The sequence below is a fragment of the Bufo bufo genome, chromosome 5 (genome assembly GCF_905171765.1).
Source record: "Bufo bufo chromosome 5, aBufBuf1.1, whole genome shotgun sequence".
Taxonomy (NCBI): Eukaryota; Metazoa; Chordata; class Amphibia; order Anura; family Bufonidae; genus Bufo; species Bufo bufo.
In genome coordinates this window covers 115,691,640-115,707,327 of record NC_053393.1, presented here as the reverse complement: position 1 = coordinate 115,707,327, position 15,688 = coordinate 115,691,640, and the positions used below count along the sequence as shown (strand labels likewise).

At 44.7% G+C, this 15,688-nt stretch overlaps 1 protein-coding gene across 4 annotated transcripts in view; it reads left to right on the top strand.

The window, feature by feature from the left end:
- The window catches only part of CSPP1 (centrosome and spindle pole associated protein 1), a 119,478-nt gene that overhangs the window by 56,504 nt on the left and 47,286 nt on the right, over nt 1–15,688 (top strand). For all 4 annotated transcript variants that reach the window (XM_040432805.1, XM_040432806.1, XM_040432804.1 and 1 more), the window contains 2 exons: nt 994–1,286; nt 13,639–13,757. In XM_040432805.1, the coding sequence (XP_040288739.1) occupies nt 994–1,286; nt 13,639–13,757 (412 nt within the window). The remainder of the gene's footprint in view (nt 1–993; nt 1,287–13,638; nt 13,758–15,688) is intronic.

Here is a 15,688-nt window from a genome sequence, read left to right as displayed (position 1 = left end):
CCTGGTTAGCGTTGTTTCTGCTGCCACACTTAGACTCAAACTAAATGTATAGACTGCGGTTGTGCACCTGTCATTAGAGATCTCGAGAATTGTCTCTTTATATTTTGTTCCTATTACAGTCCTTGATGTGACTACCTTTGAAATTCTGTAATTTCTGTAATGTACCTTTGTCACTTATTTGGATAAAAATAACAAAATACAATAAGCATTTAATGTTTAAAAAAATATATATATTTAGCCGTTCTGTCACAAAGGGTTAACTGTCTAGCTGTGAGAATCGTACTTTCACATTGTGCTGGTCATCTAATAACCCTTATCTCTAAATTTCTAAAGGGTCATAAACACTTATTTAACCCACATTCTTATGAGTAAGATAAGAAGTGAGCTATAATAAGTGTTTAGGAGGAGGTCAGAAATCCGAGATAAAGAGCCATCTGCTGAGCTGCCTGATTTAACAGAGTGAAAACAGACAGCTTGCTACTAGAGAATCTAAAGGCTGTACAGAGAAAAAGGCTCACCATTTTTAATAAAGACCAATTGAAAAAATTATTTTTAGCTCAAAAGGAGTACAATGCAATAATAAAAAGGTGTCCATAGCCTTTAGGCCACTGAATTGGAACTTGCTCCTTGCCATTCTGAGTGTGGTTGGCATCTTTCTTGTGGTGTAAGAGAACGTTAACCTGTTGGCTCAGATGCTTCATGGATATTTTACAACCCACTAGTAAACTAAACTAACCAGTGTTTGCAGATGTGCCATAGCCAGCATAGATAATTTCTTTTTTTAAATGAATGTATGTAAATAAGCTCATAGATGGCTCTAGAGAGTTAGCATTTTTATGCCTGGGTAAGAGCTTATTTACCTAAAAAAGTGAAAAACACAGCTATGTTTCTTCCTCTTTTTTTAAGGATTTAACTTTTAACAGTAATAAAAACTCTGAAATTAAAACTAACGTAAAAACCAACGCTGAAACATCTTTGCATTTCTTTGAAAAGCCTGACCGGTTACGACAATTTGGGGCAATATATCGCCAGCAGGAAATGTCAGATCGAAATGTCCCCTATCGTCCTGGAATACTGGTTGACCCACAGAAGACAAGCAGAACAGTGATTGAAAATAAACCACTTATTGATGAAAGGTCTCCACCAGAAAGACCTAGAGTAGCCTTTCAGACTCCTGTACCTGAGCCTGCTGTCACTGGTAATGGCTTTCCTATAGCTTATCATCCAGCCAACGAGGAATATCACCGAGGAATATCCAACACTCTTGGAGAAATAGTCGCTCCCAGGTAGATATATCAGACCAATGTGTATATCTTTATTAAAGGGGTTAACCGACCCCTGAAATGCCCCCATATGCCCGGGCCCCTCAAAGTCAATATACTTATCTTGCTCCCCGGCACCCGCGTTGCTCCTGGTCTGCACAGGGAGAAGCAGTGGTGGCTGTGCGGTGACCAGGAGCGACGCGGGTGCCAGGGAGCAAGGTAAGTATATAGTATTTGAGGGGCCCGGGCATATGGGGGGGCATTTCAGGGACCGGATAACCCCTTTAAGTTCTTCCTTTGTGTATGTATTGCTGAAGGCATATTGCTCATTATAATTGGCCTAATTTGTTAAAGGGGATGTCTCACTTCAGCAAATGGCATTTATCATGTAAATAAAGTTAATACAAGGCTCTTACTAATGTATTGTGATTGTCCATGATGCCCCCTGATGGCGAGGACCTCATAAAACCATCCATGTGACAAAATATTGTCGCACAGGCATTTAAAAAAAAAGTCACAAAACGGAGTCTTGCACGGAGCAATTTCAGTACCAAATGAGTGTCAGTCAGCTATATACAAGTTGATAGAATTTGCATTGAGCTGTGTAAAAACAATTGCCTATCGGAGACAAATGAACCTGTGTGAAGTTGGCACCCCATGTTCTTAAATTTCAAAAAGAAATACACCATTCATTTGTGCTGGTGTGTGCCGCAAAAATTAACGTTTGTGCCGGTTCAGTACCTGAGATATTGCGCGTTAGATTTTTATGAAGCCCCGCCCACTTTCCACCCCCTGTTTTTAAATTTCAAAAAGAAATACACCATTCGTTTGTGCTGGTTTGTGCGGCAAAAATGAACGTTTGTGCCTGTTCGGTTCCTGAGATATTGCACGCTTGATTTGCTGAAACCCCGCCCACTTTCCACCCCATGTTCATAATTTAAAAAAAAGAAATACACCATTCGTTTGTGCTGCAAAAAGGAACGTTTGCGCCGCTTTGGTTTCCGAGATATTGCATGGGTGATTTGATGAAACCCTGCCCACTTTCCACCCCATGTTCTTAAATTTCAAAAATAAATACACCATTCGTTTGTTCTGCGTTTGTGCTGCAAAAATTAGCGTTTGCGCCGCTTTGGTTTCCGAGATATTGCGCGCTTGATTTGCTGAAACTTCGCCCACTTTCCACCCCATGTTTTTAACCCTGACCCTCGACCACCCAGGTGTGCTGCAGCTTGCCCCCCTCCCCCCAACTTTTTTTGGGGCGCAAGCATATATATATTTTTTTTTTCAGCGTACGCTGACTGTGGCCAGCACTCTTAGCGTCCAGCCACTGTTAGCACATCGCACCACCCCACCCAAAATGTTCACATTTTTTGGCCTTTTTTTTTTATTTTGTTTTATTTTTTTTATTTTTGTCTGTTAGGTTTAGGGTAAGTTCGCGAACACCCGTGCCCCCACACACACGCACACCAAATAAAGATTTACACGCATGCACACCAAATAAAGATTTACACGCATGCACACACACACGCACACACGCACACACACACTCTCCTATGGCCGGCCGGATGTTCTCGGCTGAGGAGGCATACGCCCAGCTTACCTCAGAATCCGAGAGCCCCAGTGAGGTCGAGGATGACCCCACTTTCCTTTTGTCATCCGCGTCCTCATCATCTAGCGATGATGATGAGCCCCCAAGGCGGCGGAGCAAGGGGACCGCCATGCTAGGGATCCTGTGGCCCATATTAGTACGAGCAGCTCTGGGGCTCGTACTAGTTTTCCGGCCCACCAGATAAGTCCACCTGAGCCCCCTATCGGTGAACTTGCATGGTGTACCCCAGAGCGTTTTGAGCCCGTGATTCCTGATTTTGTAGGCCAACCAGGAATCAAGATTCCCACAGTGGGCTTCACTGAATACGACTACTTGAGTCTTTTTTTTCAGTGACCACTTTGTGAATCTGATGATGGAGCAAACAAACCTGTGCGCCCAACAGTTCATTGCTCAACACCCGGGATCCTTTTTGGCTAGGCCCGGTGGCTGGACCCCGGTCATTGCAGCCGAGATGAGGACGTTTTGGGGCCTTGTGCTGCACATGGGCCAAGTCAAGAAACCTAGTGTCAGGCATTACTGGAGTGGGGACGTCCTCTACCAGACCCCACTCTACTGTATATCCATGACACGCTCCCGGTTTGAGGCCATCCGGAAATGCCTGCATTATGCAGATAATGCAGCATGGCCCCCCCCCCCCCCCCCCCCGAAGGTGATCCTGCCTATGACCGCCTGTACAAAATCAGGCCGGTCATCGATCACTTTGGGGCCAAATTTGTGCAGGCCTATGTACCTGGAAGGGAGGTCGCGGTTGATAAGTCTCTCATTGCTTTCAAGGGGAGACTCATTTTCCACCAGTATGTTCCCTCTAAGCGGGGGAGGTATGGCGTGAAGCTGTACAAACTTTGTGAGAGTACCTCAGGGTACACTTACAAGTTTTGTGTGTACGAGGGGCGAGATTCCCGTATTCAACCCCCAGAATGTCCCCCCACTCTGGGTGTTAGCGGGAAACTTGTGTGGGACTTTATGCACCCACTGCTAGATAAGCGTTACCACCTGTACGTGGATAACTTTTATACTCGTATCCCCTTGTTCCGGTCCCTCTCCCCGCCAGATCCACGTCCGCTTGTGGGACCGTGCGAAAAAATCAAAACCCACCCCCTCCAGGTACCTATCCCCAGGGGTGCGACCCGTGCCCTTACCAGTGGAAGCCTGTTGCTGGTCAGATATAAGGACCAGAGGGATGTCCTTGTACTGTCCACAATTCACGGTAGCGGCATCACCCCTGTCCCTGTGCGAGGTACCGCGGCAACGGTCCTCAAGCCCGATTGCATCGTCGACTACAATCGGTATATGGGAGGAGTTGATCTCCCTGATCAAGTCCTCAAGCCATACAATGCCATCTGCAAAACCCGGGCATGGTACAAAATAGTTGCAGTTTGCTTGGTGCAGGTTGCTTTGTACAACTCTTTTGTGCTGTCCCAGAGCGCTGGCAACACAGGGACATTCCTTCAGTTCTATGAGGCAGTCCTCAAGGCCCTGATCTTTTCTGACCGGGAAAGAGAAGGCCGGAGTACCTCGGGAACTGGAGGCGCCCGGATCGTCCCTGGCCAACACTTTCCAGGTGTGGTCCCCCATACTGGAAAGAAAGAACAGACCCAAAAAAGGTGCAGAGTGTGTCACAGGAAGGGGATACGGAAGGACACCACTACTCAGTGTGACACGTGACCCGATCATCCGGGCCTCTGCATTATTGGTTGCTTCAGGGAGTACCACACTTCCATGGAGTACTAAATTTATGTTCCCCTTCCCCAATTTAGCCACTGACAATCGGATAAAAAACTATGGTTCTCAGACTTGAGACACTAAAACCAAAAAATATTTTTTCCCAAAAATATTTAGTAAAACTAAAATAAATTTAAAAAAAGTAGACATATTAGGTATCGCTGCATCCGTAAGCATCTGCTATATAAAAATACCCCATGACCTAACCCCTCAGATGAACACAGTCAAAAAATAAAATAAAAACGGTGCAAAAAAAAGTTTTTTTTGTCACCTAACATCACAAAAATTGTAATAGCAAGCGATCAAAAAGTCATATGCCCCCCAAAATAGTGCCAATAAAACCGTCCTCTCATCCCGCAAAAAATGAGCCCCTACCTAAGATAATTGGCTAAGAATTAAAAAAAAAAAAGACTCTTAGACTATGGAGATACTAAATTTTTTTTAATTTTATTTATAAAAAGATAATATAATGTAAAACATAAATAAAAATACATTTTAGGTATCGCCACGTCCATAAGAATCTGCTCTATAAAAATACCCCATGAACTAACCCCTCAGATGAACACGGTCCATTTTAATCAGTTTTTTTTCCAGTAACAAAGCAAGGGTTAACAGCCAAACAAAACTTAATATTTATTACCCTGATTCTGCAGTTTACAGAAACACCCCATATGTGGTCGTAAACTGCTGTATGACCAAACGGCAGGGCGCAGAATGAAAGTATCTGGAAGGCAAATTTTGGTGGCCTTTTTTTTTTTTTGGCACCATGTCCCATTTGAAGCCCCCCTGATGCACCACTAGAGTAGAAACTCCATAAAAGCGACCACATCTAAGAAACTACACCCCTCATGGTATTCAAAACTGATTATACAAACTTTATTAACCCTTTAGGTGTTCCTCAACAGTTTATGGCAAATGGAGATGAAATTTCAGAATTTCTATTTTTGGTAACCTTGCCTCACAAAAATGTAATATAGAGCAACCAAAAATCATATGTACCCTAAAAATAGTCCCAACAAAACTGCCACCTTATCCCGTAGTTTCCAAAATGGTATCACTTTTATGAAGTTTCTACTCTAGGGGTGCATCAGGGGGGCTTCAAATGGGACATGGTGTAAATAAACCAGTCCAGCAAAATCTGCCTTCCAAAAACCACACTGCGCACCTTTCCCTCTACGCCCTACTGTGTGCCCGTACACTAGTTTACGGCCACACATGGGGTGTTTCTGCAAACTACAGAATAGGGGCAATAAATATAGCATTTTGTTTGGCTGGAGGATAAAAATTGAAATTTTGCCCAAAAATTGCTGTTTTGGCACCGTTTTTATTTTATTTTTTGACAGTGTTCATCTGAGGGGTTAGTTCATGGGGTATATTTATATAGAGCAGATTCTTACGGATGCGGCGATACCTAATATGTCTACTTTTTATTTATTTATGTTTTACACTATATTATCTTTTTATAAACAAAAAAATAACATTTTAGTATCTCCATAGTCAGAGTCATTATTTTTTTTGTTCTTAGCTGATTATCTTAGGTAGGGGCTCATTTTTTGCGGGATGAGAGGACGGTTTTATTGGCACTATTTTGGGGGGCATATGAGTTTTTGATCGCTTGCTATTACAATTTTTGTGATGTAAGGTGACAAAAAAAACTTTTTTTTGCACCGTTTTTATTTTATTTTTTGACCGTGTTGATCTGAGGGGTTAGGTCATGAGTTATTTTTATAGAGCAGATTCTTACGGACGCGGCGATACCTAATATGTCTACTTTTTTAATTTTATTTTATTTTTACAAAATATTTTAGAAATATTTAGTTTTTAGTTTTAGTGTCTCAAGTCTGAGAACCATAGTTTTTTTTATCCGATTGTCAGTGGCTGAATTGGGGAATTTAGTACTCCATGGAAGTGTGGTACTCCCTGAAGCAACCAATAATGCAGAGGCCCGGATGATCGGGGCACGTGTCACACTAAGTAGTGGTGTCCTTCCGTATCCCCCTCCTGTGACACACTTTGCACCTTTTTTGGGTCCGTCCCTTCTTTCCAGTATGGGGGACCACATCTGGAAAGTCTTGGCCAGGGACGATCCGGGCGCCTACAGTTCCCGAGGTACTGCGGCCTGCTCTTTCCCGGTCAGAAAAGATCAGGGCCTTGAGGACTGCCTCATAGAACTGAAGGAATGTCCCTGTGTTGCCAGCGCTCCGGAACAGCACAAAAGAGTTGTACAAGGCAACCTGCACCAATCAGACCTCAACTTTTTTGTACCATGCCCAGGTTTTGCACATGGCATTGTATGGCTTGAGGACTTGATCAGGGAGATCAACTCCTCCCATATACCGATTGTAGTCGACGATGCAATCGGGCTTGAGGACCGTTGCCGCGGTACCTCGCACAGGGACAGGGGTGATGCCGTTACCGTGAATTGTGTACAGTACAAGGACATCCCTCTTGTCCTTATATCTGACCAGCAACAGGTTTCCACTGGTAAGGACACGGGTTGCACCCCTGGGGATAGGTACCTGGAGGAGGTGGACAGGGAGGCCGGGTTGATTTTTCCGCACGGTCCCACAAGCGGATGTGGATCTGGCGGCGAGGGACTGGAACAAGGGGATACTAGTATAAAAGTTATCCACGTACAGGTGGTAACGCTTATCTAGCAGTGGGTGCATAAGGTCCCACACAAGTTTCCCGCTAACACCCAGAGTGGGGGGACATTCTGGGGGTTGAATACAGGAATCTCGCCCCTCGTACACACAAAACTGTACCCTGAGGTACTCTCACAAAGTTTGTACAGCCTCACGCCATACATCCCCCGCTTAGAGGGAACATACTGACGGAAAATGAGTCTCCCTTGAAAGCAATGAGACTCGTCAACCGCGACCTCCCTTCCAGGTACATAGGCCTGCACAAATTTGACCCCAAAGTGATTGATGACCGGCCTGATTTTGTACAGGCGGTCATAGGCAGGATCACCTTGGGGGGGGGGGGACATGCTGCGTTATCTGCATAATGCAGGCATTTCCAGATGGCCTCAAACCGGGAGCGTGTCATGGATATACAGTAGAGTGGGGTCTGGTAGAGGATGTCCCCACTCCAGTAATGCCTGACACTAGGTTTCTTGACTAGGCCCATGTGCAGCACAAGGCCCCAAAACGTCCTCATCTCGGCTGCAATGACCGGGGTCCAGCCACCGGGCCTAGCCAAAAAGGATCCCGGGTGTTGAGCAATGAACTTTTGGGGGTACAGGTTTGTTTGCTCCACCATCAGATTTACAAAGTGGTCACTGAAAAAAAGACTAAAGTAGTCATTCAGTGAAACCCACTGTGGAAATCTGGATTCCTGGTTGGCCTACAAAATCAGGAATCACGGGCTCAAAACGCTCTGGGGTATACCAGACAAGTTCACCGGCAGGGGGCTCAGAGCTGCTCGTACTAGTGTGGGCCACAGGGTCCCTAGCATGGCGGTCCCCTTGCTCCGCCGCCTTGGGGGCTCATAATCATCGTTAGATGAGGACGACGCGGATGACAAAAGGAAAGTGGGGTCATCCTCGTCCTCACTGGGGCTCTCGGACTCGGAGGCAAGCTGGGCGTATGCCTCCTCAGACGAGAACATCCGGCGGGCCATAGGGGAGTGTGTGTGCGTGATGAACTTTATTTGGTGTGCGTGTGTGTGGGGGCAATGGTGTTCGCGAACTTACCCTAAACCTAACAGAACAAAAAAAAAATTAATAACTAAATAAAAAAAAGGAAAAAAAATGTGAAACTTTTTTTTTTATTTTTTTATTCAAACTCTCTGATCAACCGTCCGAAGTTGATCAGCGGTGGGGTGTGCGATGCCCTAACAGTGGCCGGATGCTTAGAGTGTCTAAATAAAAATAAAATGCTTGCGCCCCAAAAAAAGTTGGGGGGGGGGGGGGGCAAGCTGCAGCACACCTGGGGAGTCTAGGGTCAGGGTTAAAAACATGGGGTGGAAAGTGGGCGGGGTTTCAGCAAATCAAGCGCGCAATATCTCGGAAACCAAAGCGGCGCAAACATTTATTTTTGCGGCACAAACCAGCACAAACGAATGTTGTATTTCTTTTTGAAATTTAAGAACATGGGGTGCCAACTTCACACAGGTGACAAATGATCGTTTCTACGATCATTTGTCTCCCATACAGTACATTGTCGGCATAATATCCCCTATTTACACAGGGTGATGCTGGCATAAAAGATCTGATCAACAAATGAGCAATAGCAGGCATTTTACACAGGCCAACAATCGGGGACAAGCATTCCTTTTCAGCCATTCTTCGGACCATCTAAAAAATACTGCAACTTGCTGTGCTATTTTGTCCAGCAGAATGATGGAGACGATACTGGAAACCTGACTGACCCCATTGTAGACAGTGGGCAAAGTTGATATCAATCATATGGATCTGGTGTTTTTTTCTATTCCTAGACTGGAATTAAAAAAGGGAAATCATGCTGTACATGTGAACTAGGGATCGACCGATTATCGGTTTTACCGATATTATCGGCCGATATTGAGGATTTTGACCGTTATCGGTATCGGCATCTATTTTGCCGATATTCCGATAACGTATTGGGAACACAGAACGCGCTGCTCTCAGCGCGTTCTGTGTTCCCTCCGCAGCACAGGGGAGAAGGAAGCAGTGTCTCCTCCCCCTGTGATGCCGCTGCCGCCAATAGCAGGAGAGGAGGGGAGGGGCTGTGGCCGCTGCGCCACCAATGAAGATGAGTCTTTCATTAATTCATATACAGGAGGCGGGAGCTGGCTGCAGAATCACATAGCCGGCTCCCGACCTCTATGAACGGCAGCTGCGGTCCGCGGTAGTTAACCCCTTAGGTGCCGCGGATCGCAGCTATTGTTCATAGGGGTCGGGAGCCGACTATGTGATTCTGCAGCCAGCTCCCGCCTCCTGTATATGAATGAGAGACTTATCTTCATTGGTGGCACAGTGCGCCCCCCCCCAAGCCCCCTAGTATTAATCATTGGTGGCGCAGTGCGCCCCCGGCCCCATCCCAATAGTAAAAACATTGGTGGCGCAGTGCGCCCCCCCCCCCCCCCCCCCCCCCCCCCCCCCCAGTATTAATCATTGGTGGCAGTGGCCACAGGATCCCCTCTCCCCTGCTCCTCCGATCGGAGCCCCAGCAGTGTAAGTCTGGGGCTCCGATCGGTTACCATGGCAGCCAGGACGCTATTGAAGCCCTGGCTGCCATGTTCAGCTCCCTGCTGCTGTGTGCACAGAGCACAGAGCAGCAGGGACAGTGTGATCTCCTATTCACCCTGATAGAGATCTATCAGGGTGAATAGGACAAGGGTTCTAGTCCCTAAGGGGGCTAAAAGTTAGTAAAAAAAAAAACACAAAAATATTAAGTATAAATGAAAAAGATTTTCAAAAAAAAAAATAAATAATAATACACGTTAACAATAAAGATTAATTTTCAGCAGATTTGTGTAGGAAAAACATTTTTTTCCTCAAAAATAAAAATACCCAGAATATCGGTATAAATTATCGGCTATCGGCCTGAAAGTTGACAAATTATCGGTATCGGCCCTAAAAAATCAATATCGGTCGATCCCTAATGTGAACCTAGTCTAACAAATATGCCACCATATTAGTTTAGTTCATATGCAAATCAGTTTTTATTAAACTGGTTTTGCCATCGCATACAATGGGGGCATATTACTAGGATACGCCCCCATTGTCTGAAAGGTGCAGGTCCCACCTCTGGGACCCGCACCTACAACGATAGCGGAGCGGGGAAATTAATGGAGGGCGCACAGCGCATGCGCACCTGCCCTTCATTAATTTCAATGGGGTCGCCAAAAATAGCCGAGAGCTGGCTCGGCTATTTCTATCTGCCCCATTGAAATGAATGGGAGCAGGGGTCGCGCATTCTCTTGTATGGGAGCAGCACTTGGTGGTGGACGGACCCCAGGAAACCCGGGGTCCTCCAGCCACAGCTCTCCCTGCTCCGTTCTCCTTGTAGGTGTGGGTCCCAGAGGTAGGACCCACACCTATCAGACAGTGGGGGCATATGCTAGCGATATGCCCCCATTGTATGTGATACCCCTTTAAAGAGCATGAATTGCAACATTTCAATGTTACAGAATATAGCAAGGACCAAACGGGGTCGGAGGCAACATAATACAATATACAGTAACAGAACATAGAACATGTACTGCTGCACTATTGATAATGAGAGAGGAAGAAAGGTGCAGGGGAGGGGTCTAAAAAACACCGCTCTAGCATTGTCCGTCTGAGCAACAGATTATTTCTAGTAACCAAGTAGTCAAAGATCACATATGGTAAAAAACACAAACGTCAGTTTCCTACAACTGTCTGTCATTTGCAACTATGGTTTCCAGAATTTCAAAAAAGAATGGTCTATGGTTTTGCCAAGTATTCATCTCCTCCATCCAACAAAGCTGATTTGCCTTCTCAATCCATCTGACACCAGATGTTGTTGCAACCAAAGTAATGGTATTAAACATTTAGCTGCAGCCACGAGGGGAGTCGAAAGAAAATGTTTAGATCAGGAATGGCCAACCTGCGGCACTCCAGCTGTTGCAAAACTACAATCCCCAGCATGCCTTGACTACTTACAGCTATCAGCCCACAGCAGGGCATGGTGGGAATTGTAGTTTTACAACAGCTGGAGAGCCGCAGGTTGGCCAGCCCTGGTTTAGATGGACAAAACTTGTAAGTAGGCTGAGCAAGGAGAAACCAGCCGTAAGAGAGAAATCTCGGGGACCAACAGCTTGCATGTGTCCTAAAATCATTGTCCAAAAGGAGCTAACCAGCGGGCACTGCCTCCATATATGATGACGTGTGTCTACTCCAGCAAAGTCGTGTAGCAGATAGGCCCTGATGACACAAGCGGTCTAGGGTTTTGTACCATCTCGACAATAACGTGTTAATGATTTCCCCGGATTTTGACGCAGGGTGAAAACCTATGAGAATGTGTTAATATAAAAGTCTTATCTTCAGAAGATATGGATATCCCCAATTCTACCTCCCAAGATGTTAAAAAGGTGGTGTTACAGGGAAAACCAATAATAAATGAGAATACATGGAAGACAGTCTGAAACTTTTTTTTTTGTATAAGTGGTTGGAAATTAAATTTAAAGGGGTTGTCTCACTTCAGCAAGTTGCATTTATCATGTTGAGAAGGTTAATATAAGCCGCTGGCTGGATTCATTTTTCCATCACATTATAGACTGCTCGTTTCCGTGGTTACAGACCACCCTACAATCCATCAGTGGTGGTGGTAGTACTTGCACAATATAGTAAAAAGCACTAGCCTGTGTGCGCTCCCATGGTCCCGGCCACCAAAGAGGCTGATTCTTTTTCCTATAGTGTGCAAGAATGACCACCACTGATGGATTGCATCAACCATGGAAACGAGCAGTGTATAATCTGATAAAAAAATGAATCAGGCCAGCAAAGGAAGCAATGTGGATAATAAAAATACATTAGTTAGTGCCTTGTATTGACTTTCTCTACATGATAAATGCAACTTACTGAAGTGAGACAACCCCTTTAAGTGTTATCAGACATCATATAGTACTTGATAATCTCTTTCTAACAAAGCTAGAACCAGCCCTGTACCTCACATGGATCCAGAGAGCCCCCCATTCATTGTTCTGCTAGATTTAGATCAAGCTGACAGGGAGTCTTTTCTGCTACAGCTCAGGGGGCGTGTCTCAGCTCTCCCTATCACAGCTCAGGGGGCGTGTCTCAGCTCTCCCTATCACAGCTCAGGGGGCATGTCTCAGCTCTCCCCATCACAGCTCAGGGGCATGTCTCAGCTCTCCCCATCACAGCTCAGGGGGCATGTCTCAGCTCTCCCCATCACAGCTCAGGGGGCGTGTCTCAGCTCTCCCCATCACAGCTCAGGGGGCGTGTCTCAGCTCTCCCTATCACAGCTCAGGGGGCATGTCTCAGCTCTCCCCATCACAGCTCAGGGGGCATGTCTCAGCTCTCCCCATCACAGCTCAGGGGGCGTGTCTCAGCTCTCCCCATCACAGCTCAGGGGGCGTGTCTCAGCTCTCCCCATCACAGCTCAGGGGGCGTGTCTCAGCTCTCCCCATCACAGCTCAGGGGGCGTGTCTCAGCTCTCCCCATCACAGCTCAGGGGGCGTGTCTCAGCTCTCCCCATCACAGCTCAGGGGGCAGTTGAAAAATAAAACTGCGCATGTGCGGCCATCTCAGTGAGCAGGTCAAAGAAATAAGAAAAAAAAACTGCAGGTGGCGCTATACAGATACATTTTATTGAATAACTCAGTTTCTATGCAAAAATTTTAATTAAATGCAATTACAAAAGTATTCATATCCAGGTGCTGGTTTGAAAACTGTAAAATATAAAGACTGAAAAAATTTAAAGGTAATTTTATGCCCAATTATGTAAGAGTGCAATGGAGAAGAGGAGCTTAAAATAGCCACCTGAGGTGGAGGGAGGGAAACATTAAGGATATTGGACTTAGAGTAATTAATCTTGAAAATAGAAAGGGAGCCATCCTTTGTAAAGATATCTACAAGTCTGGGCATAGCCCCAATGGGATTGGAGAGTGACAATAATAAGTCACCTCTGAATGCAAACCTAAGGTTTTTAAATAGTACACTGTCAAATAAGTATCTGGGGCATCAAATACATGGACACTTCTTTGAGAGGACTACTCATAGGTTTTATACCACTGATCACTCACAGCATGATACGTATGAAATGGCAAAAGATAACAGCTGTCTGTCAGCCACAGACTGTGTCTTCATTTTCCTGATAGAATAATAATTAATAATTCAGTAATAAATAAATAAAAAAACAGGAGACAGCTCCTTCTCCATTTTGTGGTAGCCCGTGCTGCAAAGCCTTAATAGTGCAGTGAAATCCAGGGGTGAGGTGTATTATAAAAATGTCTAAATGGTAAACCCTGCACAATACAATACTGAACGTGGTAAACCCTGCACATATTACAGTATGTTATTTTTAATATAAAGTGATGTAAACTTTTGTTTCATATGTTTTCTGTGTTTTACAGGATTGCAGCGGTACCTCCTCCTCAGCCCCCGATTCTAGTAGATAACTACCGGACACCTTATGATGATGCTTATTACTACTATGGCGCTCGGAACCCGCTGGACCCAAACCTTGCTTATTGTAAGAGATAATTGTTTTGTCTAATAGGGAAAGCTTGTAATGTTGGCTATATTTTACATTCAAAGTAAGATCTTTTCAATTTATAGAATATTTAATTTTCTACCTCCGTATTTCTAGTTTCATGTAATCTGCACATTCTGTTCACTAGACTATTTGATGACAAACACTATAGTCTTGTGTCGGCTTCAGTGACTTAGTCATTGTCCAATTAATTATACCTAAACTTGCTGCTAGGTCTGTGTGTATGTCATTAGCTCCAAGATCATCATGTTGAATTACAGTAAGGTGGAATATTGTTGTAATTGTAATTTTTCATAATGTACAGTATGATACGAGGATGACGTATAGGCCCAGGTGTCCTTCAACAAGCAAAGAATCCCTCAGGAGGTTGCAACGCTATATATACTATACTGTGAAGTTGAGTGGTCACTTGGACCTAAGCTTGACTTTTGCAGCCTCTCTGACTAGTAATTCTAAAATTATATCTTTATTCACTCTTTTAAAAAACATATACTTCTTGGGAACTAACTTAAAATTCCTCTGGGGAAATTAGGGTTCGGGATCTGTCTCCTGTTTTTTGTATGATGTATACTCTGATTGGACTTCTCAGGGCGGAATGTCATCCCCTGAAGACGCCGAGTACACGGCGAAACATGTAGGGATGCAGGAATAGATTTTAGTTCAGGGATTTAGAGGTAGGGACCCCATAGTGGGAAATTGTATCTAGATAGTGTTAGATAAGTGAATTTGCAGAGCCTGGAGGCTCGAGGGGTGGTCTGTTATTCCGCCCTGAGAAGTCCAATCAGAGTATACATCATACAAAAAACAGGAGACAGATCCCGAACCCTGATTTCCCTGAGGAATTTTAAGTTAGTGCCCAAGAAGTATATGTTTTTTAAAAGAGTGAATAATAAAGACATAATTTTAGAATTACTAGTCGGAGAGACTGCAAAAGTCACGCTTAGGTCCGAGTGACCACTCAACTTCACTTGTCTCATAAGTCTCACAATATCAATGAAATCCAGCAGTGAAGTGTAATGGCGTATAATGTAGTATAAATGTTTTGCCTTGAAAGCATACGAGTTTTCTCAGTGACAGCCAACAGTAGAAGTCATTACTGTCAGTAAACCTTTCAGGGCATAGTATACTGCTGCAAGTAGGCCTAGTTATTGTGAGCCAAAACCAGGTGCGGGTCAAAAACACAGAACAGGAGGACAGCTTGCCATTATACCGTATCTCTGTGGAGGCACAGTAAGGGCTCGTTCAGGCGGCTGTATGTTTTTTGCTGTCCACAAAATGCAGATCCGTGTTTTTGGCGGACAGTTCAGCATGTTTGTGGACCCATAGACTTCAATGGGGCCACGTCCTGATTTTCACTGACAAGTATAGGTGTTCAAATATTTATGTTCAGCAGTGCAAGAAAAATACATTCTTTAAAAACATACAATGTGATTTCCTGAATTTAGTTTTTTTAATTCTGTCTGAGTGGGAATGCACCTACAATGTGAATTTCAGACCCCTCCATGATATAATAGCCTGCCTACATTCAGTGCGCTGCCTGTGCTGTTCATAGTGCATCTTGCACTGATGAATGGTAGGAAAAGTCTAAGGCCTCATGCACACGACCATTTTTTTTTGCGGTCCGCAAAACGGATATCCGTTGTTCCGTGATCCGTGACCGTTTTTTCTTCCATGGGTCTTCCTTGATTTTTGGAGGATCCACGGACATGAAAAGTGAAAAAAAAAACTAAGTCAAGTTTCCATTGAAAATGATAGGAAAAACGGACACGGATCACGGACGCGGATGACTTTCTTGTGTGCATCCGTGATTTTTCACTGACCCATTGACTTGAATGGGTCCGTGAACCGTTGTCCGTGAAAAAAATAGGACCGGTCATATTTTTTTCACGGACTGGAAAAACGGATCACGG